This window comes from Dromiciops gliroides, chromosome 1 (genome assembly GCF_019393635.1).
Source record: "Dromiciops gliroides isolate mDroGli1 chromosome 1, mDroGli1.pri, whole genome shotgun sequence".
In the NCBI taxonomy this organism is placed as follows: Eukaryota; Metazoa; Chordata; class Mammalia; order Microbiotheria; family Microbiotheriidae; genus Dromiciops; species Dromiciops gliroides.
The window spans coordinates 72,428,924-72,456,569 of NC_057861.1; the positions used below are offsets into that span (position 1 = coordinate 72,428,924).

The 27,646-nt window shown below is 49.4% G+C and overlaps 3 protein-coding genes across 5 annotated transcripts in view; 1 reads left to right on the forward strand and 2 right to left on the reverse strand.

Moving 5' to 3' along the window:
• Positions 1 to 3,942: 3,942 nt before the first annotated feature.
• On the reverse strand, positions 3,943 to 5,574 carry TIMM29 (translocase of inner mitochondrial membrane 29). Its single transcript, XM_043963185.1, has 2 exons — positions 5,337 to 5,574; positions 3,943 to 5,257 (listed from the first exon to the last, which is right to left on the reverse strand). The coding sequence occupies exons 1-2, from the start codon at positions 5,455 to 5,457 to the stop codon at positions 4,563 to 4,565; spliced, it is 816 nt and encodes a 271-aa protein (XP_043819120.1). The 5' UTR covers positions 5,458 to 5,574; the 3' UTR covers positions 3,943 to 4,562.
• Positions 5,575 to 5,762: 188 nt separating this feature from the next.
• Positions 5,763 to 8,871, forward strand: YIPF2 (Yip1 domain family member 2). 3 transcript variants are annotated; one of them, XM_043963163.1, is made up of 10 exons: positions 5,763 to 5,964; positions 6,263 to 6,274; positions 6,703 to 6,848; positions 6,932 to 7,012; positions 7,314 to 7,401; positions 7,552 to 7,668; positions 7,801 to 7,967; positions 8,051 to 8,233; positions 8,319 to 8,436; positions 8,638 to 8,871. In XM_043963163.1, exons 1-9 carry the CDS (start codon positions 5,934 to 5,936, stop codon positions 8,424 to 8,426), a joined length of 933 nt encoding a protein of 310 aa, XP_043819098.1. In that variant the 5' UTR covers positions 5,763 to 5,933; the 3' UTR covers positions 8,427 to 8,436; positions 8,638 to 8,871. The 3 variants fall into 3 exon arrangements, with proteins under 3 accessions (XP_043819098.1, XP_043819090.1, XP_043819108.1); XM_043963155.1 differs by having other exon boundaries at positions 8,641 to 8,871; XM_043963173.1 differs by lacking the exon at positions 6,263 to 6,274 and having other exon boundaries at positions 5,764 to 5,964; positions 8,641 to 8,871.
• The window catches only part of CARM1 (coactivator associated arginine methyltransferase 1), a 51,990-nt gene continuing 33,141 nt past the window's right edge, over positions 8,798 to 27,646 (reverse strand). Inside the window, exons 7-16 of the mRNA XM_043963146.1 lie at positions 17,637 to 17,727; positions 16,919 to 17,000; positions 16,493 to 16,578; positions 15,501 to 15,590; positions 14,315 to 14,452; positions 12,899 to 12,988; positions 12,110 to 12,222; positions 11,695 to 11,772; positions 11,029 to 11,097; positions 8,798 to 10,605 (exon numbers count right to left, since the gene is read on the reverse strand). Coding sequence (XP_043819081.1) covers positions 10,469 to 10,605; positions 11,029 to 11,097; positions 11,695 to 11,772; positions 12,110 to 12,222; positions 12,899 to 12,988; positions 14,315 to 14,452; positions 15,501 to 15,590; positions 16,493 to 16,578; positions 16,919 to 17,000; positions 17,637 to 17,727 — 974 coding nt within the window. The 3' untranslated portion in view covers positions 8,798 to 10,468. The remainder of the gene's footprint in view (positions 10,606 to 11,028; positions 11,098 to 11,694; positions 11,773 to 12,109; positions 12,223 to 12,898; positions 12,989 to 14,314; positions 14,453 to 15,500; positions 15,591 to 16,492; positions 16,579 to 16,918; positions 17,001 to 17,636; positions 17,728 to 27,646) is intronic.

Sequence of the window (27,646 nt, forward strand, 5' to 3'; positions counted from 1 at the left end):
GAAGAGGCTTGAGTACAGTCACAGTTAAGGGGTGTGACACAGATGATGAAGCAGCAAAGGAAATGGAGTAACCTGACAAGTAAGAGGAGAATCAAGAAAGATCAGTGTGACAGAGAATATCCAGGAGATGGTGGCCAGTGTTAAGTGCCCTGTCTAGCCCACAAAACACACATTTAGGATACACATATACTGACTTAAGAACATCTAAAGATCCAAAGGACACTAAAAACACTGGGCAAACCATGTGGTCAGGTCCTTGGCATCAGGAAGTGACGTTTACTCGTGGGTACTGTTCATCAAAACTAACAGCCAATCAACTTGAGGAGCTTCCTGTTTCTGGGAGGAGAACATGAAGTAGGAAGCAGAAGCCAGCGTTGGGATTCTGGATGATGGGGTCTCTTAGAAATAGATTTTTACCTTTCTGATCCTAATACTCTTTAATAAATACTTAAACAAATACTCTTGCTAAAGCTTATAATTTATTGGTGACCACTCATTAGATTTTAGATAGTATATAGCTAGAATTTTAGACCTTACATCAGTCAATAAACATTTTTGATGTACCTACTGTGTGCCAAATGCATCAAGAGCACTTACTGCTGCCTTGCTGAAGTGCCTTAAAGGATCATGCCTGGGAGGACTTAACCCTTTTAGCTCTAGAACTCCTTTCCCAGAGCCCTTCTATGCCTCAATTGGCCCCAGTAGGCTTCACTTCACTCCTTAGCCATCTTGCCAGCTCCCTTTCTGTCGTGGCTGGGAGCAGCTAGGTGATGCAATGGATAGAGTGCTGGCCCTGGAGTCAGGAGGACCTGAGTTCAAATCTCACCTCAGATACTTACTAGCTCTGTGACACTTCACCCCAATTGCCTTAAAAACATTTGGAGCCATCTCTAGTCCCGCTGATGTATATCTTGCCACTGGACCCAGATGGCTCTGGAGGAGAGTGACTTTGCAAGGCCTTCCTCACTTAAATCCAATTCAATGCAAGTCATGACATAAGCCTGATGTCACGGTCCTTTTAGAGTAAGAAGGACAAACAACAGCTGTCCAGGTATATACCCTCTCGCATACTTATTTTTACCTCTAGAACCACAATCTGACCAATAATAACAAAATGGGACGTACAAAGCATTTTGCAAACCTTAAAAGTTCTTTATAAATGCTATCATTAATATTGCACAGGCATTAGAAAGAATCTGTCTATTCCCCTATGACACCACTATCTCGGTAACCTTTGAACCCAATACCTGTCTATAGCCACCATTCCTATGACCTGGGCAGTCTTGCCCATTAATAAAGATTTTTCATCCAAGGAAGATGATGTACAGACAACTATGACAATTTACTGTATGCTCCAGATGTAGACAGTCTGACTGCTTCATCTTCTGATCCCTTATGAGGCCTAGGTAAGTACTAAGTAATATTCCTAAAGCACGACTCTGACTATGTCATTCTGCTCAAAAACTTCTGGTGGCTCCCTCTTGCTTCTAGGATAAAATACAAACTCTTCTGTTGGTTCTTCACTGTCTGGTTCCAAATGACCTTTCCAGGCTTATGTAACTCTTTCCTTTCATACTCCTTACACTCCAGTCAAATTGGCCTAGTTCTTTGTACACAAAATTCAATTCCCATTTCCCATTTTTGCTCAGGCTGACTCCAGCCCCCATGTCTGGAATACATTTTCACATCTTCACTTCTTAGAACCCCCAGCTCCCTTCAAAGCTCAGCTCAACTGCCCCTTGCTACAGAAGGTCTTCCTTCCAGAATCACATTGTTTACTTTGTATAATCAGATCTCTATTTACATAAATTCACATAATAGAAATGGGGCTGAACCCTACTCTAGGACAGCCCGATTTCCCAGCAGGCTGTGACAAGGGCAAAGGGGGCAGGAACAACAGTACTTGTGCAGCCCCGTGCCAGGGGTCCTCTGCTCCAGGCATTGAAGCTTCTGCATCTGTTGGGGCTGCGGAGCCACACATGGGGCATGCTGTGCAGAGCCCCATGAGGAGAGAAGAAAGTCTGGGAACCAGTCCACTTACCTTAAGTCAAAACTGGCTGGATTTTGTGTTACTTATGTATATAGACACAAATATGCTTATGTTCTTGTCCTCCACCCCCACCCCCAAGAGAATATAAGTTCTTTGAGGGCTTATTTTGTTTCAGTCCTCATTGCCTTGATGCTGAGCACTGAGTCTGAAATATAACAGATGCTTAAAAAGTACTTCTTGTTTGATGGTGATTGGTTATCTCTAACTCTTAAAATCAAGGACCGTAGCAGTGTGTGTGTGTGTGTTTAAGTAAACGTGGAGGGAAGAACCATGCTGCAAAACAGAACCATCCAAAGCTTTCCCTAACTTGTGACTTACCACAGTTAAACCCAGGAACAAGACTGTGGTGTCCCTTCAGAGTCCTGTTTCCCAGTCTCCCCTTGGGGTTCTCAAAATCCAGAAAGAGCCTGGCACATCAGCTAACTGCACCACAAAACAAAGTGCAGCATGGGAGTCCCACAGGCCTACAAATAAAAACTAGAGTTACCAAATTCCAAAGTGAAAGGAGACCTATCCCTAAAGATACCAGTAAGAAGCAATTAGCTAGGGGGCAGCTAGGTGGCGCAGTGGATAGAGCACTGGCCCTGGATTCAGGAGGACCTGAGTTCAAATCCAGCCTCAGAAAGTTGACACTAGCTGTGTGACCCTGGGAAAGTCACTTAACCCTCATTGCTCCCCCCCCCCCCAAAAAAGCAATTAGCTTGTGTGGTAAGGCAACCCTAGGCAGAACTGAATTTTCCTGCATCTCTAGTACCCCTGCTGGGGTTTCTAATTATAACAGGAGGAAAACAGTGATGGTACTTAAAAGTGGAGGCATATAATGAGTCCTGGGAGAAATACAGGGTCAGGATAATTGTTAGCACAGTCTTTCAAAGAGAGTATCTCAAAAAAGCAGAAGATAATGGTGTTGGGGGTGGGAGGGAGGCACAAGTTCTTGCTTCTAGTCTTGTGCAGAGGCCTGACATCTAGAAAGGTCTTCAGAAATCATGTAGTATGTAACTTCTTCATTTGTTGAAACCCTGGGAAGCTACATAACTTGCCCAGTATCATACAGAAATTAAATGGAAGAGCCCTTAGGCTTTTGGCTCAAAGTAAGGCTGGGAGCAGAGATTTCTGTGCAGCTTGCCTAGAACAAAGGCTTTTTTCCTTGCTGTCCCCCAAGCCTGGGATGCTCTTTCCTTTAAGACTCAGTTCAAATCTTATCTTCTGCAGGAGGCCTTTCTCAGTCTCCAACCCCACCTAAGGCTTAACCATCACTTCCATTTGTCATTATTTTCCTTACCCATTAGTAAGAAATTACTTCCATTTACATCGTTTATATATCTTGGTTTTACATAGTAATTTACAAGTTATCTCCCCCCACACCTGCAGACTGTGAGCTCTAGGAGAACAGAGACTGTCTTTTGCCTTTTACTGTATCCCTAGCACTTGGCTCAGTCCTGCATGTAGCAGATGTTAATAATAAATGCTTCCTTACTGGCTGACTGAACATCAACTCACCATAACCTGTGTAGGTTGACAAGTATTAATTAAGCACCAATTAAGAACCAGACACTATGCTAAGTGTTGGGGATACAAAGAAGGGCAAGAAACAGTCTTTGCTGTCAAGGAAATCAGTTTGAGGGAGCAAACAACATGCAAATGGCTATACAAAAGCAAGAAGACACAGAAAGGATAAATTGGGAGAAATCAACAGGTCTGTCACTAGCATTAAGGGAACTGTGAAAAGCTTCTTATAGAAGGTGACATTTTAGGTGGAACCTGAAGGAAGCCTGAGAACCCAGAAAATAGGGACAGGGAAGCGAGTTCTGGGCAGGGTTGGAAGACTAGAAATGTAAGACGGGGCCAAATGATGAAAGGCTTTAGAAGACAAACGACGAATTATACATCTGTTTTTCAAAATAGCCCCAAAGGAGTTTACTGAAAGGGACAGATCTGCACTTACAATTCAATCTGACCGCTGAGGGGAGGGCTGACTGAAGTAGAGAGGTTCTTGTGGCAGGGTTATGCACCGGTCCTGTCCCGAGGGGATGAGGGTCAGTATTTGTGTGGTGGCAGTGCCAGAGAAGAGGAGGAGACATACAGGAGAGATTTAAGAAGGTAGAAACAATCAGTCTTAGCAACCGATTGGGTACAGGGCGGTGAGAGTGAGGAGTCCAAGATGACAACCGGGCTACGTGTCTGAGTGACTGGGACAGTGATGGTGCCCTTAATGATCAGGGGAAAAGAGACACGAAGCTCTGTGTCTGACCGTTTGCCTGCACTTGCTGCTATCTTCCAAACCGACTGGCAGGAAAGGGACAGGAGACTCTGAAATGCACCTAGGGCAAACCAAAACAATTCTGCTTACCTGGTGCAACGAACTGTACCCATTTCGTTTAGGGAGAAAAAAAGATGGGAAATAGAGAGAAGGGGAAAAACAGTTTATTTCGCTAAAGCTCCCTCCCGTAACCAACGAGCAAGAAGACGCTGGAAGATCTGAGTCCCATGCAGCCGGCGGACGGCGCCGGCTTCAGTCCGCAGCCGCCGGAGCCCCGAATTCCTCTGGGGCGGCCTCGCTCAGCATCAGCCGATCCTTCTTCTCCTTCTGGAGGACGTGCTCCTCCCACAGGGCCTGGTCCACCTGGTCCTCCGTGAGCACCACGGGCAGGTACTTCTCGTCGAAGAGCCGCTCGTTGGCCTCGGAGCGCAGCTGGTGCTCCGCCAGCGTGCGGAGGTGCGGCGGCAGGTGGCGGAACTCATCGTCGTTGATGTCGAAGTCGCGCATCTTGGCGCTCAGCACCCACCAGCGGCCTAGGAAGCCCACGTCGAGCACGCGGCCCGGGAAGTCGGCCCAGCGCGGCTGCAGGTGGCGGCAGCGCGCCTGGTAGAGACTGGCCTCGGGGTCATAGGGAGCCTCGTAAAGCAGCGAGCACAGGCCCAGGCTGAGGTGGCGCAGCCGGCCCCGGCCCCGCAGCCACAGCAGCCGCTGCACGTGCGCCTCCGAGCCGGGGTTGCGGGTGCCGGGCGCAAGCAGCAGCAGGGTCCCGGAAGCATCCAGCAGCGCCTCCTCGAAGGACGCCTCCTCCGGGGCCCGTAGGGCGCAGGCAGCCGCGCCGCCCAGAAGCCCCGCGTACAGCACCGCTCGCACGGGCCGCTCCCGCGCCGCCGCCGCCGCGTCCGTGCACGCCTCGGCGTAGTCGCGCAGGAGCCCGCGGACCCAGGCGCCTGCGGGCGAGAGGCGGCGTGAGCACCGGGGACGCCAGGCCCCCCAGCCCCGACCTCCCCCAGCCCGGCCCCTACGCACCTAGCCGCTCCCACACGCCCCGCTTGGCCGCGGCCCCGGTGGGACCCGCTCCTTCTCCTCCCGCAACGGCCGCGGCCGCGGCTCTAGAGTAGACTCTCCTCCACAGCGCGGCTGTCACCATCGTCTTCCTGCTTCCTACTCCCCGGCGGCCCGGAAGGAAACATTCCCCTCACCGCAGCACTGCAGCATCGCTTCGTTTGAGCAAAGACGCTACCGGAAACGATTCCCCACCGGAAGGGAATAAGTGGAGCGCTCACTTCGATGTGTGACAGGGTGTGAAAGGGGAAGGTGACAGGAGTGTTAGCGTCCTGGCAGTGGGCTATACCATCCGGACCGCCAAAAGCAGCGCCACCAAGCGGAGGAGGACGGGCAGGGCAAGAGGCAAGTATGGTCTTCCCCCTCCCTCGGATTAAGTGGGCCCGACCCGGATCCAGGTAGCGCAGGCGCAGAGGAGACGTTCCACGCAGCTGGTGGACAGCTGGAAGGGTTGGTTGAGTGAGCCCGGCTCTTGCAGCTGGAAGCAAGGGGTCCCTCTGCCTGGTCCCGGGCCTGTCTCCGCAGGGGCGCAGGGCCGGAGATGTGGTGAGAGCGCTGGCCATGGCTGCACGCCAAGAGCTCACCTTCCATGGTGAGTGAGCAGCCCCCAGCCCCTCCCCATTAGTACTCGGGCCCTGGGCCCCCCACCTCCATGCCCCCTTCCTCCTCCCTCAGGGATCCTCAAGGTCCTTTCCTTGCCCCCCACCCCAAGAAAAGGACCTTTTCTTTTTTACATCCCCCGCCCCCAGCCCATAACTCTCCAACTTCCTCTTGGGGGTCCAAACCTCCTGATACAATTACTACTGAGAATAGTTAACATTTACATAGCACCCTCTATGCGTCAGGCACCTTGCTAAGTGCTTAAAAATGATTTCGTTTGCTTCTTACAGCCACTCTGGAAGGTGGGTGCTATTATTGTTTTACAGATGAGGAAACAGGCAAACAGGTTAAGTGACTTGCCCACGGTGACACAGCTAGTGTTTGAAGCTGAATTTGAACTGTCTTCCTGACTCCAGTCTCAGCCCTTTGTCCACTTTGCCACTTTAGCAGATGTTCATGTCCTGCATGGACCTTCCCCCCTCTTATTTGCCCCCCATTCCCATTCCTCCCGGTCCAACAGGCTTCCCCTTCATCACCAACTCTCTGAAGGGGTCACTGAGATGGGGCTGAATGCAGGGCGGAGGCAGGCTGAACTGACTACCCCTAGGGAAGAGGACAGATTTATGAATGGCTGGGAGGGGGAGTGGAGAGCTAGACTTTGGGCTCCTGGGGTGTGGTCTACCATTGGTCAGCTCTTAGTCTGGAGTGGGGGGCCTTGTCACATCTACAGAGTTTGAGGAGGCTGCTGACCTGCTGGCTGAGACACCAGGGGCAACCACCATCTCCAGCCTTGGGGAACTGCAGGGCCACGTGAGCCTGGCTGTAGACCCTCAGGACCAAGAAGATGGAGAATTAGAAGAGAATGACCAGACTCAGGTGAGTTCAGGCCGGCCCTAAAACTTCCTACTACCCCTTAGCTGGGGGCCTGGGTAGTACCCCTTTCACTGTTTCTCTTACAGCTGCTGGGGGGTGAGAAACAACCTCCAAACTTCTGGACTTTCAGCTACCACCAGTCTTTCTTTGATGTGGATACCGACCAGGTGAGGGCCGCTCCTTGCAGGCCTTAGGAGAGCACAAAGGCGGCTTATTTTGGCCTGTTGGCATTTGTGCACTTGCCCAGCCTGTCTCCTGAAAGTCTGCTGTTGAAATCCTTTGTCTTCTGAAGGTGCCACCTTCTCCCTTTTCTTTTCACTCCCTGAACCAGGCTTCTTTTGTCCTTATCACAATAGGCTGTGGCCTCATAAAAGGCTTATCTGTGTATATAGATCCCCCTGATGGTGAGGTAGAATAGGCATTTCTGGGCTGAAATTGTGTGTGTGGGGGGTCCCCTTTCCATCCTAGGTGCTGGAAAGGATCAAAAGTTCCCTGTTGCCGGCACCTAGCCAGAACTTTGTGAGACACTGTCTTCGGCATCATCCAGACCTCTACGGTAAAGCTAGATTGTTACTTCACTGGCTGCAGGATTTCTGAGGGAGGAGTAGGGGCAGGTGCAGCTCTGTTCCTAGCTGGAGGGGGGGGGGGCGTGGTTCACAGGGATCTAATATACGTCCTGCACTTGATTTCCACCACTCCTTCCCAGGGCCTTTCTGGATCTGTGCAACGCTGGCCTTCACACTGGCTGTGAGCAGCAACCTGGCCCCACTGCTGCAGAGCTGGAGAGAGGCTTCCCTTCCGTATAGCCCCCAGTTTCATAAAGGTGAGCAAACTTTGGGGGTTCTCATCAAAGCTGAAGCAGACACTGCGCACAGAGGTGGGAAAATGGGGCCCACACAGGGCACTGGAGAGCTCCTTGGCCCTTGGCAGGCATAGACTAGGCTTTCTTTTCCAGTTACTGTCGCAGGGATCACCATTTACTGCTATGCGTGGCTGGTACCGACAGCACTATGGGGCTTCCTGCAGTGGCGCAAGGGGGTCAGAGAACGTGTTGGCTGCTACACCTTTCTGGAGACCGTGTGTGTCTATGGATATTCCCTGTTTGTCTACATCCCTACTGTGGTGAGGGCAGCTTGAGGGCTAGGCTGGGCTCGGGGTATTGGGTAACAACACAAGGCTCTATAAAGCCCCTTCCTTCCTCCCAGGTGTTATGGCTGATCCCCATCTCCGGACTTCAGTGGTTTCTTGGGGTCTTGGCTGTATCACTTTCAGGGGCTGTGCTCTTGCTCACCTTCTGGCCTCTCGTCCGTTCAGATGCCAAGGTGGTTTCAGCAGTGCTGCTCACAGTCATGGTCGCCCTGCATGCCCTCCTGGCCCTCGGCTGCAAGGTAGTGTCAGCTGTCCAGGGCGTAGAGGAATGGGCAAACGGGGATGGCCTGTAGCCCTGACGCCGACTCAGACTTCTCGCTTTAGTTCTATTTCTTCCAGTCCCTTCCTTCGAGGTCCGTTCCTGTGACTCAAGCCCCCCTCCGCCAGGTCACACCCCCTGGATCATCCTCTAAGACTTCTGCAGCCTCCTAGAGGGACAGAGGTGAGCAGAATAACCAGCGTCTAAGGAGGGATATAGTCACAAAGCAAACCCTCCCCAGGGAAGGGACAGGAAGTTTCACAGGCGACTGTGCTTGAGAGGTTGGCTTCCCAGCCCTTCCTTTGATAGGGAATCAGCTCACAGGGTTGCAGAAACACAATTTGGGATCCCCCCCACTTGGTTTCCACTTTTTTTTTTTTAAAGCAGCTGTGGGAAGCTGACAGACCAAGTACCATTAGTCATCCTAGGGGAGAAAGAAAAAACCAGAGCAGGGTGCCCCTGCCAAGTGGTCATCAGCTGATCTCCAGTGAAGGAAGAGGCCCCTGGTGCTGATCACTGCGTTCATTCTGCTGGTTTGAAGACATTTCTTACAAATCAAAATGTTTATTTTTTATGCAAAGGTGATTTAAAGAGACTATATAAACATGGAACTTCTCACCTGTGTACAAAGTCTATAGTCCTTGGTAGGGCCTACTGGGCACCTCCATTGTGAGAAACCAGTGGACAGAAGCTACTAGGGTAAAATGGATTTATTCTCTTACATACTGAAATGGGGTAGACGGCAGGGAGCAATCTGTAAGTTTGCAGGTCCCCTGCTTCAGGGGACCCATTCTGTCCTATTGGTGGGGGCTAAGAGCCTGGGCAGGCTGGAGTTGAAGAAAACTGCCTGTGATCCAATACTCAGTTCTGGTTTTATTTCCCAAGAAGGAATCCCTGCCAGGTCCCTTCCCAGGCACTCATGGAAGGGACCAAAGTGAAACACTATGGGGGATGGAGGCTACGCTAAGATACAGGGAATACACAGGCCTAATGGGAGCTACAAGGAAAAACAGGGTCTTCCATAACAAACCGAGGTTCTGGTTCTGCCAGTACTGACTAAGCACCCCCTACCCACCCCCCTGCCCAGAATGGGTAGTACTGGCCAAAGCCTCAGTCCCCTCCCGTTCTCTTAGGAAGGGAAGAACAATTGCCTAAGGTCTTCTGGGGTCACAGGTGACAGGAGAGCAGCAAAATGTGATGGTTCCCTCAGAGTTGGGAGGGGAGAAGGAAGAGGCTGCTTCTGACAGCCACGGGCTGGTGTGTACATTCAAGTGTGAGGTGAACCCTTTGGTGCTGGGGTCACAGACTCCCCCAGAGAAGCAAGGCTGCCCAGGCCCGGGGCCACAGCCTTCCTGCCTGAGGGCTGAGGCCTCTGTCATACTGGGCACGCTTAGCTAGCTGGCCATGCCAGCAGCAGAGGCTCTCTTGCTCCCCCCACCCCTTTCCCCGTGATCTTCGGAGTCCATCAGCAGGGGCAGCTGGCTCATACTTGGGCCAGGCCAGCCTGGCCTCTGGAGTCTGTGGATTGACACTGGTTACTTTTGTAAAAAAATAAAATTAAAAAAAGCAGCATGTCACACGCTGATCCTGTCCAAGGACCCAGAGATGCAGGAGGGACCCCACTGCAGCCCCACCCTCCCCCTCCCCCTCAGCCAAAGGGGAAGGGGGGGCTACCTGGGGAGACACTGTAAGGCTAGGGGGGGGCAGCTTCACTAGTCCCTGCGGCTGGTCACATGGTTGATCTCTGACTAAAGGGAAAAAGGCAAAGGTGATGAGACTTCTGGAGCTATGCCTCCCCCTGACCCTCAGCACTTAGCACAGCCCCCCATAGGCCACTGGTCTGTGCCCTCAAGTCTGGCTCCCCACACACAGCTGTTATGGAAGATGCCAAACCAAGGGTGGAGGGGATAGGAGGGAGCAAGGTCTCCCACTACATGATCTCTTGTAAAATGTGTAAAATACAGCGACGCTCGCTCGCCTGCTCACTCGGGGCCTCAGCCGGGGCCAAGACGCAGAGGTGTCAACATTTCATAAAAAAGTGTACAAGTCCCCATGTCAAAGAAGGAGCTGACTGGGTGTTTGTTTCTATGGTACAAGGGTAAAAACTGCCCTATTAGGGCAGGGGTTGGGGGGAGGGCACAGTCCACCAAGGTGGGAGGAAGGGAAATCTTCATTTGGTTTCCTGGTGCGGTCAGTTCAGATCAGAAGTGGGCTTTTAGCTCCCATAATGCATTGTGTTGGTGGTGATGGACATAGGGGAGGCCATGGAGATGGCAGGACCCCCCATGGTGAACTGGCTGTTGACTGGGTAGTGAGTGCTGGAGCCACCTCCGCTTTGGCCACTGGAGGAGCCTGGAGAGGAGGGAAGACAAGGCCTGGGTCACACAATGCCAACTCAGCTCCCTCTACATCTGCCGCCCGGTCCCACCCTACCCTGGCACTGGAGGCTGGCCTGTGAACTAGATCCCTAGGCTAGGTTTGGGGGTCATGTGTGAGTCTCATCTCATTTCACCGAAGGAGGCCATAAGCCCAGGAGAAAAGGGGCTACTGAGGGCTCCAGACCCCGTGGCACTGTTATGGAAACCACCCCCATGTCTGAGCTTGGTGCCCTCCCGACCCCATCCCCCCACTGGAGAGCAGAGAAGCAGAGGGAGAGGGCTGGCCCAGGGTCTGCCCAAGAAGACAAGAGCTCAAGCATCAGCCGGTTCAAGGCCCTGGGGGTGGGGGTGGGGAGCACACACACACTCCCTGCCTGCCTGGGCACTGCCACATTACCTTGGACAATCCCTGTGCTCATAATGGAGCCCATCCGGGAGTGGGTGTGATTGACAATCCCAGTGTTGGCTGCGCAGGGAGAGGGAAGGAAAGGGAAATGCTGTCAGCACCTTGGCTGGGGGCTCTGGTCAGGGCTATCTCAGCCACCCCTGGGGCACATGGATGGTGCCTCATTCCTTGGCCTGAAAAAGCACATCAAGGTCGAGGAACCACACTTGATTTGTGCCCAGCCCAGCAGGGGCACTATGAATGAGCAGGGGTTCAGAGGGGACCAAGGGCTCCAGGATGACAAATGCTGGGCTGATCTTGGGATCCTTTGGAGTCACACACACAAGGGTACACACTCAAAACACCCCTCCTCACACTGCTCAGCAGTCTCCTGGGCAGGGACGGGAGGGGAGGGTACAGAGAAACTGGCACAACACAGGAGATGGCAGAGCAAGAGAGCTGTAGGCATCAGTCTGAAGGGCCCACAGAGGAAGGAGAGGCTGGCGACAGGCCCCACATCCCATCCATTGTTTGTCAGGTGCCACTGGCTTCTTTCCAGAGACTACGCCCTGGTCCCTGCTCTTCTGACTGAAGCACCACCCTGAGGTGTGAGCCACATGTCCCCTTCCTCATATTCTCAGACTCAGGGTGACCCCCACCCCCCAAAAGGACACGAACCTAAAGGGATAAGGTTGTTGTGGCTGACACTGGCTCCACCAGCAATAACACTGCTCAGGTCATAGGCCGTTGGCATTCCTGTAGAGATGTGGAGAGAACATGTCAGAGTCCATCTGGGACAGACTATCATGACAGCCCTTCCTAGTGCATCTGACCCAAAGACCACTCACTCCAGGAAGTCAGCTTCCCATCTAGCCTGAAAAAGGCCTTTGGTGGCCAGTTCCTGCCTCCTCACCCAAATTCTTCGACCACCCCCAACTGCCTGCTCGCTCACGTTCGCGCGCTCTCTCTCTCAGCATACGGACAGGGATGTGTTCTTAGAAAAGGGTATGAACCCCTTGAGGGGAGCTGCCCTGCTTGGGGAAAGGATTGGAGCAGGGAGGGAGGAAGAAATGGGATGGGAAAGCAGCTTTACCAGCCACTGCCATCCCGCTGCTCAGATTGTAGGCACCGCCTGTGTTCCACATGTTCTCAGACGGAGATGTGTAATGAGAGCCGGGTGGAGGAGAAGGCGTGGTCCCTGTATACCTGGCAGAAGCACAAGTGGTTACAGAAGATCCTTCTTGGGGGGGTCAGCAGGGTGGATTGGGCCTGTGTGCCCACAGCTGCCAGGGTGCGCCACTGGTATGTATGTACTGGAAAGGGGGCTGGGCATTACACCAAGTGAGGGATAAAGAACTGATGGGATATCAGATACCAGAGTCTCTATGGCTCTGCAAGGGGAAAAGGAGAGGGCAGGACTGGGTCTCTAAATGATGACTTGGAGAGGACTGCTTGAAGCTATTAGTACCGCTTAGCTTGGGGGTTAACACAGTAGGGAGGAGCTTGTGAACACTTTGAGCTCTTCAACAACTAGCCAGGAGGCCTGGAGGGAAGAGGAGTGCTCCTTCCCTCCTGGTCCTTGACAGAGGCCAGGTGACCACCAATCAGGGATGACAGCTCTGGTTCCAGTTAGACAAGATGACCTCTTGGGGCCCTTCTGGCTCAGAGATTTTTTGGGGGGGGGGCAGGGAAATGAGGGTTAAGTGACTTGCCCAGGGTCACACAGCTAGTAAGTGTCAAGTGTCTGAGACTGGATTTGAACTCAGGTCCTCCTGAATCCAGAGCTGGTGTTTTATCCACTGCACCACCTAGCAGCCCACAGGCTCAAAGATTTGATGAGGGTTTCTGAACTCATAGTCAAGTGGTCCCCAAACCAACCTACCTAAAGAAAGGGTTTTTCAGGTCCAGGAGGTTGCTGGATTTGGAACCCGTCTGATCCACCTGGGCAACAATACTGATGTCATAGCTCTGTCTGCAAAGAGAAGAGGCAGGAGGCCCAGAGGCTCGGTCACAGCTCCTTGAAGCTGGGCAGCTTAGGACCAGAACCACAAATCTTCCTTCTTGCCACAACTCACAGGACACAGGATTGTTAGGGAGGGACGGGAGAGGGAAGTTCGTAAAAAAAAAAAACCCACCAAAACAACAACAAAAACAAAAAACCAACAAACCCCCAAAACCCAAACCAAAGACCCAAAGTGTCCATTACATCCTAGAATCCCTGGCAGGCACTTAGGAGTCTCTCTTCGAGAGGTCACCAACCTACAGAGGCCACAGCCTAGGGCAGCAGCAGGGCAGCTGGGGGACACTCTTTGCCCTTTACTGTGACTGGGTGCTGGAAGTAGTTCTCTCTGCCTGAAGCCTCAGGCATATTCACCCTGGGCAAGCCAGTACTGAGGAGCCTGCCCCAGTGGAAATACGGAAGCCCAAGAGAAGCCAGGGTGAACATTCCTGGGCTGCTTTTCCCTTTGGGGAGGTTTGAGTGGGGAGAGGATCGATTCTGCCCCAAAAGCTGCAGGACATGTTTGAGAAGAGGCGCTGGCTGGCCCACAGGAAGGCAGGCTAGACCAACGGTATGAGGACAACAGAACCAAGGACCTGTGTTTCACGGCACTGGGAAGAGATGGTGACGATGGTGAGTTAGCATTTCTACAGCACTTGAAGGATGGCAAAGAGCTTTGTGTATATTCTCCCACAAGGAGCCTGTGAGCCAGAGGCTGTTATTATCCCTATTTTAGATGAGCAAACCGAGGCTGAGAAAGGTAATTTGCCCAGGGCCACCTGAAGCAGGATTCTAACTCAGGACTTCCTGTCTCTAAGCCCCGTTCTCTATCTACTCTGCCACCTCAATCTCCAGCCATCATCAACTATCCTGGGGCCAGTCAGAAAAACCCAGGATCTTTCCGGAGCTCCTTGGTTAGGTCTATTTCCTCCCAGCTTCAGCAGCTTCTGAGACGCCCCAGATAGTGCTGTGAGGGAGGCCAGCTGTGTCACTCTGGGAGCGTTGGGCCTGGGGGACTGGGATGTGGAGTGGGGTAGGCGTAGGAGAGGATTAACTGCTTGGGGACAAGACTAGGCAAGGAAGGTGAGGACTGGAGACGGTGCTCTTTGAGGAGTGGATGAAAAAACTGGGAGTATTTGGTTTGCAAGAGAGATCTGTGGGGATACAACACAGGCTGTGGGTGTAATGCATGAGAAGAGGGCTTCGAACGAGGTCATGACTGCCAGGGCTTTGGAAACACTTCTCCATCCTTCAGATGGCCTCCAGAGCAGACTTCCCTCTTCCCCCCACAGGGCCCACCTCTTATTTGCGATGAGCAGACATGTCCCTGAGAGCGTGTCCCCGGCCTTTGCAAAGAGCGGCGACTGAAACAAACACCGAACTTGGTACCAGTGAGTCAGAGGCTCCGTGGGTGCTGTGGACAGCCACACTGTCATTCTGTTGGTGAGAGGGAGATAGGGGATACTGAGGGGGTGGGAGACATTCACTCCCTCAGACCCTGAACATTATGTGCCTGAGGATGGAGGGACTGATAGCAGAACTGGAGGGAATGGAGAGAAACTCAGTGTTCCCCAGTCACGAAACTGGGAAATAGGCAGATGACTTAAAGCAGGGTCTTCACTTGGGGTCAGTGAACTTGAATGGAAAAACAATGACATCTTTATTTTCACTGACGTCTCACTGAAAGGCACCCATGGACTCCATCAGACTGCCTCACAAAAGGCTAAGAGCCAGTGACATAAAGGGACCAGGGCTAAGGTGGCGGCTGGTCCCTAACTCCAAGAGTACCAAGCCGCCGCCCTTTTGAGTGCTGCTTCATCTTCCCCGGAGCTAAGTCACAATTGTGTTTTGGCAAAGACAAGCTGGGAAAATGGCCAAGAGGGCCTGTGGGAACAGACGGTGAAAGAGCATCTAGTATGTGAGAGCCTCAGACAGCTGGGAGCCGCAGGTATGCGGGAGCCTGGGCTGCGGTGAGGAGCCCAGGTGAACCCATATTGGCCATCTACCACTAGACCATGCCAGGCTGTCCAGCCTGAGACACAGCACAGACTGGAGGAAGAAAAGACAGAAGGAGAAGTCAGGAGTTCTCTCAGCTGTCTTAGCCCAAGATGTATGAGCACACATGACTACACACACCCAATGAGCATCGAGAAGCTCATCCCAGCTTCTGGTCGTAGAAGAACTCATCGTTGCTGAGAATGGAAGCCACAAGGCAGGGCAGGGAAGAGAAGCTTTGTTCAGGGCCCCTCAGACCATTTCCCCTGGATCATGGTGTAGTGTTGGGACCAGACCACCTTCCTCTGTGGTTTGTCTGAGGTCTTGGTGCAGCCACAGGTGGGGCAAAGTCAACACAATTTCATACATACATAGCGGCAAGGTAGCTGAAGGTGAACGTGCAGGTGAATGTAACAAAAGAGTAGGAAGTGGGAGCTGGGTGTGTCTGGTGGGAGGCCCCAAGTCTTTGTACATTTTCCCCATCACTTACATTGAACCAATGAAGGCTACATCAAACCAGAAAGCCAAGCCGTGGACAAGTCCTGAGTGCAGCATGTGGAACTTGAATGGGATTTCTATCCTGGAAAGCCAAGTAAAGTTGTTAATCAAAGGCAAGACTGGCATAGGAGGGAGCAGACAATCTCTGAGGACCCCAGGTAGATGGTTATGGGATAGTAGACTGGAAGCTGGGGAAAAGCAGGGGTCGAAAGGCCCAAGGAAGTAGCAGCCCTTTCTGGAGGGCTGGCAGGCAATGGGCAAGGCAGAACAGGCAGCTCAAGCAGCAGCCTGAGGGAGGCTCACGTGGACACAGTGGGATGCTTCAGGCTAACTGACACCTTCCCCTTTTACCAAAGTGCACTCCTAATGACTCTTAGCCCAGTGGAGAGAAGAGCTACAAGCCAAAAGGAAGCATGAGCTCCCTTTCTACCTGTTCCCCAGTTTTCCCCCGTCCCAATTCCCCCTTATCCCTCCAGGTACAGCAGAGAAGCCAGGAGACAATTGAAGCATTGGGCAATGTTCCTAGCCCCACAGTGATGCCCAGGGCCACTGAGTAACTGCTGATGAGCTACAATACAGCTCAAGGAGCAATGTGAGCAGAGGACTCATCCTCTCCTGTTTTTGCAGGAGGTAGGCGCAATGCTTTCAAATCACAGGGACCGGGGCAGCTAGGTGGCGCAGTGGATAAAGCACCGGCCCTGGATTCAGGTGGACCTGAGTTCAAATCCAGCCTCAGACACTTGACACTTACTAGCTGTGTGACCCTGGGCAAGCCACTTAACCCCAATTGCCTCACCAAAAAAAAAAATAAATAAAATAACAGGGACCCTGGTGTGGCCTTATGACCTTCAGGACTACAGCCAGCCCTAGCCACATCTGCTCCACGGGGAGTCCCAGGCTCTGGAGAGATTTCTAGACTCCCTGCTTTAACTCATGCCTGCTCCCTCCAACCCCCAATCACAGGAAGCCATAAGGAAACGTTACCTGTGCAAATCGCCTTCTTTGGCTTCTAAGAAATTCACTGTATATTTTACTGACTTAGCCATTAAAATCCTGATATCAAATGTGTCCTAGGAGAGAGAGAGAGAGAGAGAGCGAGAGAGAGAGAGAGCGAGCTGAGTTAACTTGGTTCTGGAAGACAACAGAGAAGGCTGGATGAGGCTTCTCAATGTGAGCACCGGGGTCAGGGGCCCACCACTGTAAACGTGCCAATGAACTGGGGTCTCAGAGCCAAGAATCGCCATGAAAAAATCAGTCTGACTGATAGGCCACGATCAGAACGAGGCTTCAGCAGGAAACCAAAAAGCAAACCTTCCATGGAAATGCTAGATAGACAAGCCAGACCTGCTCTTGTCTCCCCTATTGCCCTTCCTCCTGTTTGGAATGCTGGGTGTTTGGGGTTACACTTACCACGACGGGCTGTCTGAAATACTCATCTACTGCTGCTCCTCTAAGTGCTGACAAGTCAACTCCATGAAAAGATGGCTGATACCTAAAGGAAGGGGAAGAAAGGCCCGCTCGCCACTGAAAATCAGCTAACCAACATGTGCATGGCAAGGACCCAGCCTGCTCTCTGCAAGACAAGCTTCCAAAGACCAAGTTTAACTTCTGAATTGTCCAGAGGATGGGGCAATTTGAAAAGCATTTGATGGGTACACAGGAAAGGAGTCACAATGATTCTAGAAGTCACACTAGGAGCCTACCAGCCCAAGGGCAAATAGAAATCCCAAGGGCACTATTTTTCAGCTGGAGGCTTGAGCCTGAGTTTTTCCTAGGAGACATAAAGGAGGAGACAAGAAGGGTGCGAATAGGATAGGAGACGGAGAATTGCTTTTACCAGCAGACAATAACAACCTCTATTATAGTTATGGTATTAGGCTTCAAAAGACCAGAGAGGTCACCTAATCCAATCCATCAATGAGACCTAAGGGCCCCAAAATAGGAAGCTACAAAGCAAGGCCAGCTGTGCCTGGGAAGCAGAGAACAAGCGTGCCCAGGCATCCCTGAAGTCTGAGGGTAAGAAAAGCAGATTTCCTCTGTCCTGTGGCTAGTGATCAAGCTCTGTGGCTTTGACCAGGACCTCTGGCAGCCACCAGGGCCAAGCTCACAGAGAGGGGAAACGACTCACCAGAAATTGGCCTTGGTAAACTGTTCCATGTAGAGCTGCTCATCTGTGAAGGGTGCGAGGTGAACGTCCCCAATGGTTGGAAACATATTTCCTGGGCACAGAATGTGGGGGAAGGAAATGAGAAAGAGAAAAGTCTGCCATTAGGAATACTGGAGTCCTTCACTCCAGAAAGGTTCTTGACAACTGCCCAGGGAATCAAAAAACCTCTGGGTCTTAGCACCTTGAGGTACAGCAAAAGAATATTTGTGAGCATTGTCAGCAGGCCTTCCCTGGGCATCACAATCAGAACCTCAGCCACGCTGCCACTATGAGGGAGAGCAAGCTGCCCAAACCAAACAAGTACCCAGGGAGGAGGTGAGGAACAGACAACAAACATTAGAGCAAGGTTGACATTTTTACTCTGGAACAAGCAGGGAGCTAAGTCTGCCAAGGGTATGCAAGTACTATAAATGGCTTTCCATTTAGATGGGAATCTGCCCCATCAGGAGGTGGTAGCACCAGAGAAAAGGTTCTGTTTAGTCTGGGACACAATCTCTGAAATCCCCAACATCTAAAGAGAAGGCCAGAGCTTTCTTCTTCCCCAGCCTATGCCCGCTTCCCTCCTTGGGGCCCTGCTCGGTGTGCTTAGCAGTCAGAACCTGTGAGAGACGGGTTTTATTTCTCTAAAATGTGAGAATGAAATATTGTCATCATTAGGAAGTAATAATGTAATTGTTATATTGTTATAAAAAGTAGTCACAATTCTTTAGAGCTATCTCCAACTGAGTAGTCTGGACTTGAAACCCTAACAAACTGAGCTGTAGCAAGACAGTGGAAGGAGGAGAAGGGCGAATCAGGAGCTACTGCTATGCCTAGATTTGCCCATCTGCAAAGCTACCTTTTTTGTTCAGATCAATAATCCTGATGAAAAGCAAGCTACCCATAAACCTCTTCTTCCTCAGATCACCCTTGGTAGTAAGTCTGGCGAAGCCTATGGACCCTTTCTCAGAATCATACTTTTAAATTCATAAAAGGTTACAAAGGAAACTAGTTAAAATAAAATATAATTATCAAAATATCTTACAAAAAAAACAAAAAGTGAGCTCATGGATTGGAGGACAGTCAGAAAGGGCAGATCACCTATATTTAGTTGTGTCCATAGCCTCTTCTGCCCACATGGATACATACATGTATGTGTACTTAAACCCTTTTCAGTAACCATCTAATTATCTCTTAAAACTCCTTCTTGGGGCAGCTAAGTGGAGCCATGGATAGAGCACCGGCCCTGGATTCAGGAGTACCTGAGTTCAAATGTGGCCTCAGACCCTTGACACTCAACTAGCTGTATGACCCTGGGCAAGTCACTTAACCCCAATTACCTCACCAAAAACAAACAAACAAACTCCTTCTTGTTCCAGGACCTGGCTGCTCCCATCTTCCCTGTGCACATGGAGAGCCAAGGCCCCTTTATCAGCAAAGGGCAGTATCTTCTCCAAGGTGTTTTGCTTGATAGTTTAAGAGGACCGAGATGGTGAGCTAAACATCAGCCCCAGGAACTTGGTTAGGTATGGTATACTGTCCTCTCTAGAGAGGCCTGGGTTTCCTCCAGTAAAAACTACTGGCTGTGACCAGCAAGGACTACGACCTGACATCACAGAGGACTTTCTGGATTTTAGGAAGCCAATTTCCTACTAGCTCTAAACCTCTTCTCCCTAGAGGATTCACCAGCCAATTAAGAATTTTGCCGCCACTTCTATGGCTTTCAGAATAATAGGTATGGAGGGGCAGCTAGGTGGCACAGTGGATAGAGCACCGGCCCTGGAGTCAGGAAGACCTGAGTTCAAATCTGGCCTCAGACACTTAACACTTACTAGCTGTGTGACCCTGGGCAAGTCACTTAACCCACACTGCCTCAAAAACAAAATCAAAGTAATAGGTATGGCAGGGACAAACACATCATGGAGCAGCTTCCACAGAAAACCCTGCAACAGAAGAACTGCTGGTGTTCTGAGGTTCCCCTGTCCTGCAGTGCTTATTCCTATAGCACCAACAGAATCAATGGTTTTTTCATGGTCTGAATAGGTGAATGCAATGATGTGAGTGTCTAATGATGAAAATTATTTGCACATATTTGTCTGGCAAGTGGGAGAAGACTGAGGTCTTGGAAATGTGATGTTAGGATGTCCTATAGCACAAGGAAAAAATAATGACCAAATTTCTGCTTCAAGTTACACATCCTGCTGTTGAAGGAGACAGGGTGGGAATGGAATGCCTGTTTCATTTTTCATTTTTATTTCTTTATCTAAATCTCCATCTTAACTAGCTCTTTCTAAAATGTGAACATGAAACACCAAGGTGCCGTCTCACATACTCACCCAGGAATGTGTGTTTTTATTCAGTAAACAGTAAACTGGCCCTTATGCAGAAACACAACCAGCGCCTGGCTTCCAGATGCTGACCCCAAGGCTTAGCCTCCCCATGGCTGGTAGGCTGGGGCCTCTCAAAGAGGGGAGTGGGGGTGGGGTGGGGAGAGGAAGTCACTAAGTTTCCTGGGCAAAAACTCCAAAGGAAAACTCAGGGTCTTTCTAGGCTCTGCTGTTGGCATTTTCCAAGATTCCTAAGGCACTGTTAGTGACTTAAAAAAGCATCTTTCTGATACTGAATTTGGTCAATGATGTCTCTTCCCCTTGCAGAATGGGACAGTATAACTTCCTCTTCCTCCTAGTTCCTAGGCTCTAGGCCACAATGTGTAGGGTTTTGGTTCAGCATCAGGGAACTGGGGGACTCCCACACAAGGGTATCGAGAGGGCTGCCAGATATATCTTGGGACCCAAAGGGGATATTTGAGCCTCAGGAAACACGTGGAAAAAGAGAACATCAACTTTAACAGAGGCCTGACAAGTCTATCTCCAGCCCAGTTCTCTTCTCCTACAGAAGAAACAAGGCTAAATGAAGCTCCAGGAATGCATACTTCTCTCTACCCCTTCCTCCTACACCCTGAGTGCCTGTTTCAACAATGCAAATTTGCCACTTGGGGGTGCTCCCCACTAAGAGGCCTTTTTAATTTTTTTTCTAAAATTCTAATTAATGGCTATTTTTTTTTTACACTAGTTATTTCCTGGTCACCTGAATGACGAATCCTCATTTGTAAATAAAGAAAAACAGTTGAACAAAACCAAATAACAGAAGGACCACATATGACAGCATGTACCACATTCTGTAGGAGTTGTGTCTAGTCTGTCCTGGCTCATAAGCGGGGAATAGAGGCTTACCCAGAAAAAGGGCTCTGCCTCATTGGATGAGGGTCAGTCTCTGGACCTTAGGTCCTGACTCTAATGAGTTAATCAATCTCTTTCTCCTCCCCCCTCCCCACTAGCTCCAAATCTCTTTTCTTTCTCTGGAGTAAGACCTGTGTATATTCAGTGATAAGGTCATTTATTTGAAGGGAACTGTTTCTGTCATCATTCCTACCATAACTACAAACAGATGTCCTGAGTTCCTCTGCTATAAAGTGACCTCTTTGGAAGGCTACACCTGCAGCAACGTGGAGGAGAAAGCACTGGGGCGTATATCCCCTTCCTGTCTACTCCAAGGTTTCACTAAGGATGGACTGACGAAGATGGACAAACAAAGAAGCAGGAAGAGCAGAAGGAAATGAGGCAGAAGCTCTGGGCCTATCTCACTCCCTCCTACTCAGTCTGGAAAGATTCTTGCTTCTCCTAAGACAGAGACATGTCTCTCAAGATAATGCTCAGGCCTCCCGAGACTTACGCTGTTATACATGGCCAAGAAAGCTCCCTTCAGTCTTGATCAGGGTCTGAGGAAAGACTATTCACCCAGGGCCTGCTTATGGATGGGCAAACCACAAGAGGCCAGCATTCAACAGCGACCCTATTGGCCCCCATGTGCTGCCTCTCTTCTCAGGGTCACCTTCCACTCTAAAAATTCATTAGCCTTTCAATCAGATTTTTTTTTATTTTTGGGGGGGCAGGGCAATGAGGGTTAAGTGACTTGCCCAGGGTCACACAGCTAGTAAGTGTCAAGTGTCTTGAGGCCAGATTTGAACTCAGGTCCTCCTGAATCCAGGGTCAGTGTTTTATCCACTGTGCCACCTAGCTGCCCCCTAAATCAGATATTTTTTTTGGTCATGGGACTGTCTTTTGGCAGTTTGATGAGATCTGTGGGTCCTTTTTCAGAATGGTGTTTTTTAAATGCATAAAAGACATAGCATTGTAAAGGAAACCAATTATACTGAAATAATGATCTAAGTATATTAAGAGGAAAAGTCCATTGATCCCAGGTTAAGAAGCCCTGCTTCAAAATCATACCTCTCCAGTATTTTATGCATTGATTCACAAATGAAGTAAAAATTCCATGGGAATCATCAAGTCTAGGGACTTGATGATAATTAGCGATGTGTGAGAATTCCAAACTTTGGGGACAGGCAACAAGGCTAATACTTCTCTGGGCATTAAAACAGGCAGAGCATGCAGAATGAAGGAAATGAGAGTGCCACTATGTGCTGCCCTGGGTGGGACCAAACCTAGAGAAATGTGTGTTAAGTTCCAGATTTTAGGAAAGACATTGACAGGCTGGAGAGTGGGCAAGACTGAGTATGGGGCTGTGAGAAGATAGAGAAGAGGGACAAAATAGCTGCCAAGGACTTGAAGGAGTGTCCCATGTAAAGAGGGATGGAATTTGTTCTGCCTGGCTCAAGGGAGCAAAAGTAGCAGCAATGGGGAGAAGGTTGAGAGAAGCAGATTAGACATGACATAAGGAAAGGCTTCTGCACAAAGAATACACCCCAAATTGGAAGGGCCCTTCCCTACGATGACCACTTTTCAGTGATGTAATGGGGGAAGGGTTCTTGGTCAGGTACAGAGTGGGCCACAGACGACCACAGAGATCCCAGCTAATCCTGCAATCTAGTGAGTTCATGTCTCTCAACTTCCCAGGCTAGGACTTTGTGGCACCAAAAACCTCATGAGTGACAAAGTCTAAACTTACATGTACTGAAATATAATTGATATGTGCACTGGGCAGTAGTACTGTACGGATTGGTCAGGACGCTCAAAAATGCTGAGGAGTGAATGCAACAGGTAGGAAAGCATACATACTGGCAGAAGCTGATGGGTTTTTTAAATAATTACTATGCTATGCATCAGTTCTGGGAGGGCATATTATTATTATTTATTAATATTATACCAGTAAAGGATTGACCATGTGTCTCCCTAACCTCTCATGGTCTCAGGCCACATGGTAGACAAACCAGGGAGACAGCTTCAGTATGCCAGTTAGTGTGAGCAGAAGACCCATGGTGTCCTAAAAGTGAGCATGCGCCTTCCGGCATCTTCCAAGGGTTTTTATTTTCTTTTGATAGAGACGGGTCATTATACATTGATTAAATCTAATTGTTTAGCATCATTCAATTCCATTGGTTTACATGATTTGAAGGTGGTCTACATTAAAATGAATTCTAGAGATGACATTAGGGAAAAGAATGCAAAAGACCCTCACTTAAGTTGCTTAAGGCAAAGTCCATTATCCAAGTGTGGTTTAATCCTCAGTCCTTCACAGAGCTAGACAAAAGAATCGATCTCCATTCCTTCTGTTTCTCTGAGATTTGATAAAGTTTCTCAAGGAGAACTGGACTTGGGGGGGGGGGGGAGAGAAGGAAAGCATTGAGAAATTGATCTCTGGGTCCCCTAAGAAACCTATTATTAATAATTATTTTCTCACACCCAGCACCAGAGCTGTGCCAGCAAGGGACACTGCAAGGATCACTGCCTCTATGATGCCAAGGAACATGAGGCTGGATGTAGGCAAACTAAAGATGATACTAAAGGGGGCAGCTAGGTGGTGTAGTGGATAGAGCACCAGCCCTGGAGCCAGGAGGACCTGAGTTCAAATCTGGCCTCAGACACTTGACACTAGCTGTGTGACCCTGGGCAAGTCACTTAATCCTCATTGCCCCACAAAAAAAACAAACAAAAAAATGATACTAAAGACCTGTGAGCTGAGTCCATAAGGCAATAGTAACACCAGCTCTCCTCATGTAATCATAATGGAACCACCTGGCTTTCAAAGTTCCATTCATTCAGATCCCATCCCTAGCTCCCAATTAAGACTGACCTTATGAGCCACTGAGACACTACAGGGTAAGTCACAAAGCTTATGGCTGGGGCAGTTGTCTAACAAAGACAGAACGGCTATTCTGCCCCTCGCTAACATGCAGATGACAAGCCTTTCTTCCCCTTTTTGCTACCTGTCAGCCTGGGATTACTGTAGGGTCCAGATGAGTGCAATAGGACAGAAGGAGTCAGTGTTTGGAGAGATGGAGGTCTGAAGCATGTCCCAGGGGGAAGTGACTGGAACAACATGTAATTACATTTCTACTCACTGAATGACAAATTAGGCACCAAGTTAGGCACCAAGCGCCTCCCAGATGAGCTGCTTAGCAATAGTTCGAAATGTGTTGGGTAGCTCCTCCTTTCAAGAGGTTGCTTGCATTCTTCTCCCTCTCCCATGGGTTTGGCACAAGATAAGCATAGGCATAAAACATACTGCCCAGGGAAGGCCGAGTTGCTGGCCTTCCCTGTGTCTAGAAAGGCCTTATTACTGATGAGCTACTTAGAAATTCTGGGGCATACACACACAATCATTCACCCACACAATCACAGAACTGATTGGTAGGAGTTATTACCAATCCCCTTCCCCTACCTGCTCTCCTCTCAGAGAACAGCAGAGGGCGCCTCTTTCCAGCAAACCCTCCATTTGAGGGAGGAAGGCCAAGGAACTGCCAGGAGAGGGCGGCTGAGGTCAGTCCTAACAGGGACTGCTCAAAGGATTCTCATGGTTTTTGCCTGTGTAGCCCCAGCAAGCAGTGCTGCACGCAGAGCTATAGAACGTCGCTTTGGTTTGGTGGAAGAGGCACAGCAACTCAATGAAGCTTCTGTTCAATCACACCCCATTAAGTCCAAGTGGATGTCCTAACAGCAAATGGCAACGAGAGAGAACTCCAATGTAGTTCTGGGCTGGCTGCTGCTTGTCTCATTTCTTTAGACCGGCCGGGCTGAGAGGGCAATTGATTTTCAGAGTCTAAGGGATCATCTGGGTCAAACAACAACCCACCATAATATTCCCAATAAAGGGAATCTATACCTTTTTCTTGAAGACCTAAGACAGATCTGGTGTTTGGGGAACAGATCTGGAGAGCTGCCGAAGGAACCTATCCTGCACAAAGCAGAAGAGCTAGTGACTTCTTGGATTCCTGAAATGACTGTTTCATCCTTCAAAAAGGTGAAGAAAGAGGGGCAGCTTGGTGGCGCAGTGGATAGAGCAACAGCCCTGGAGTCAGGAGTACCTACCTGAGTTCAAATCTGGCCTCAGACACTTAACACTTACTAGCTGTGTGACGCTGGGCAAGTCACTTAACCCCAATTGCCTCACTAAAAAAAAAAAAAGGTGAAGAAAGGCATTCCGAACTCAAATCTCCCCAACAAGGAAGCAGATGGCTGATAAAATAAAAGTGACTGAGGGTGGGGTTGGGGGGTGGTAGCTAGGTGGTACAGTGGATTCAAGCACAGGCCCTGGATTCAGAAAGACCTGAGGTTCAAATCTGGCCTCAGACACTTAACACTTACTAGCTGTGTGACCCTGGGCAAGTCTAACCCTCATTGCCCTGCAAAAAAAAAAAAAAAAAGGTGACAGAACCTCAAGGGAAAGTGACCACTCTACCTGGGAGTTTGTGAGACAGCAGGAGAAGGCCAAGCATAATCAGGCACTCTAGGCTTTCAGAGCAGAGATTTCAAAATGCTCAGAATGCAAAGGTAGCATCACCACAGACTAAAATTCTACCAGGAAAAATCAACACAGGAGGACAAGAAAGTTCTCAAGAATTAAATTTTAAGTATACAAAGAGTAACGATTCTGATGAAGATAAAAGGTGGGAACTGGCCAAGGAGACCAAGATATATGTATACAGAGTTCACCAACCAATTTCAATTTTAAAAAGACATGGATAGAATATGGAAGCAAGGGCCAAGTAATGGAAGATCAACAGAAGGATGCCAGAACTGCTAAGGCTAGCTTCGTTTACTGAAGAAGCATTTATTAAGGGCCTGTTTAGTTCAAGATGTTCAAAAGGCAGTCAGAGATCCAAGAGTAGACGTCTGTAGAGAGGTTAGGGCTAGATAAATAGACCTGAGAATCATCAACACAGAGATAATTGAATCCATAGGAGTGGATGAGATCACTAAATAAGACAGAACAGGGCAGTGGTTTTCAAAGTATGGTCCAGAGACCCCTGTGGGCCTCCAAAACTCTTCTATAGGGCTGGCCAGATCCCTTCCACATCTCAGGGGGCGAAGGGCATGGTGCCCCTGCAATCTGGAAAATCAGAGTAAAAATTTTTGGTCCTTTCTTTGTACCAGAGAAGAAGTCTGATTTTTTCTTTTATGGAGTGTTTACATTATTAAAAGATAAAATGTTTATATTATACAATACTACACATAGATTTTATGCACTTCTGAGTTTCTAAACTTTTTGTATCTTTTTCTGGCCTTTCTGTGTTGTCTGTGGCTTCCACAAAATTTCCCCCCAAAATTCCTGTTTAATTTAATTTCTTATGCCAACCACATATTGAAACAGCAATGGGGAAAGTCACAGCATAGAAGGGGTAACTATATTTTCATAATAAGACTAAGACATTCCAATTTCTAACATGGCAAATACTGATAGATACAATCTACATATTCTTGGGAGCTCTTCAATTTTTAAGAGCATAAAGGAGAATAAAAACATTTGAGAACCAATGGTACAGGTGGAGAAAAGAAAAAGGCCCAGGACAGACCCTTAGAAGAAACCCATGGTTAATGGGTATGACCTGGAAGAAGACCTAGCAAAGGAAAATGAGGAGAACAAGGAGGGAGCAGTAGAGAAGCAGCCAGCAGACAGGGAAAGACTGAAGGTAAATGAAGGAGTAGGTATGATAAAAGGGGCAATCTGTTAGAAAAGATGGAAAGGAATGGGGTCACAAGCACATATAGAAGGGTTTCCTGTGTCAAGGATAAGGCCCGCTGCTTCATGTGGGACAGGGGGGATGGAGGACAGTGGGGATGGAGGACAGTGGGGAGAGGCTTTGGAGAAGAAGAGGGAGCTCTCGGTGAATGGCCTCTATGTTTTCAGTGAAATACAAGGCAAGGTTCTCAGCTGGGAGAGTGGGAGAGGGAATCATGGGAGGCTTAAGGAGGGAAGGAAAGGTTTGGAAAAACCACTGTGAAGAGTGGAATGATGAAATGAGTTGATTAGGGAGGTGTAAAAGGATTGCCTTGCTGCAGTGAAGATCCATTTGCATGAATTAGTAGTGGACCCAGTCAGCATGGTGTCATGATTTACTCCACTTCTCTTCAGTGGCAGAGGAGTGGAAGTGAAGGCAATGGATAGTGGAAGTAATCCAAGGTTAGGACGTACAAGGCACATTAGTTGAAGAAGGGAGGAAGAGACATGAGTCGAAATGGGGGGCTGAGACAGGGAAGGAAGGGGAGTGCAGGGTGATGACTTGGGAAAGAATGGATGGGTGGAAGGAGGGACTGCACGTCACGGGGAAAACAAAGGACAAAATTAAGAGTTGGAAAGCAGAGGGAAAGATGGGATGATGAAAGATAATGATCAGTTAAAAGAATTTCGGAGCTCATGAAGATTGAAGTGCCTATATGTGGGTGGGTGATGGAAAATCAAGAAGCTGATCATCTCTGGGGTTTTTTCCCCCCAGAAATATTAGAGAAAAGAGGAGGATCAGAGAAGAAACAGGACAAATTCTTACTTTGCTTTGCTTTCTTAGCCAAGGACAACGATCTTTGAATTGGAATGTTAAGGGAAAAAATGGCTAATAAGAAACTGAAACTCAAGACCAAAAGGGGCCTAGTCAGAGCACCTAGTTGCTATTGATGAGTTCAAGCCTCCAAGCCCAGGTACACCACACACCCAAATTAAGGAAAGAACCTATAGATGTGAAGTTTGAAAGATCTTCA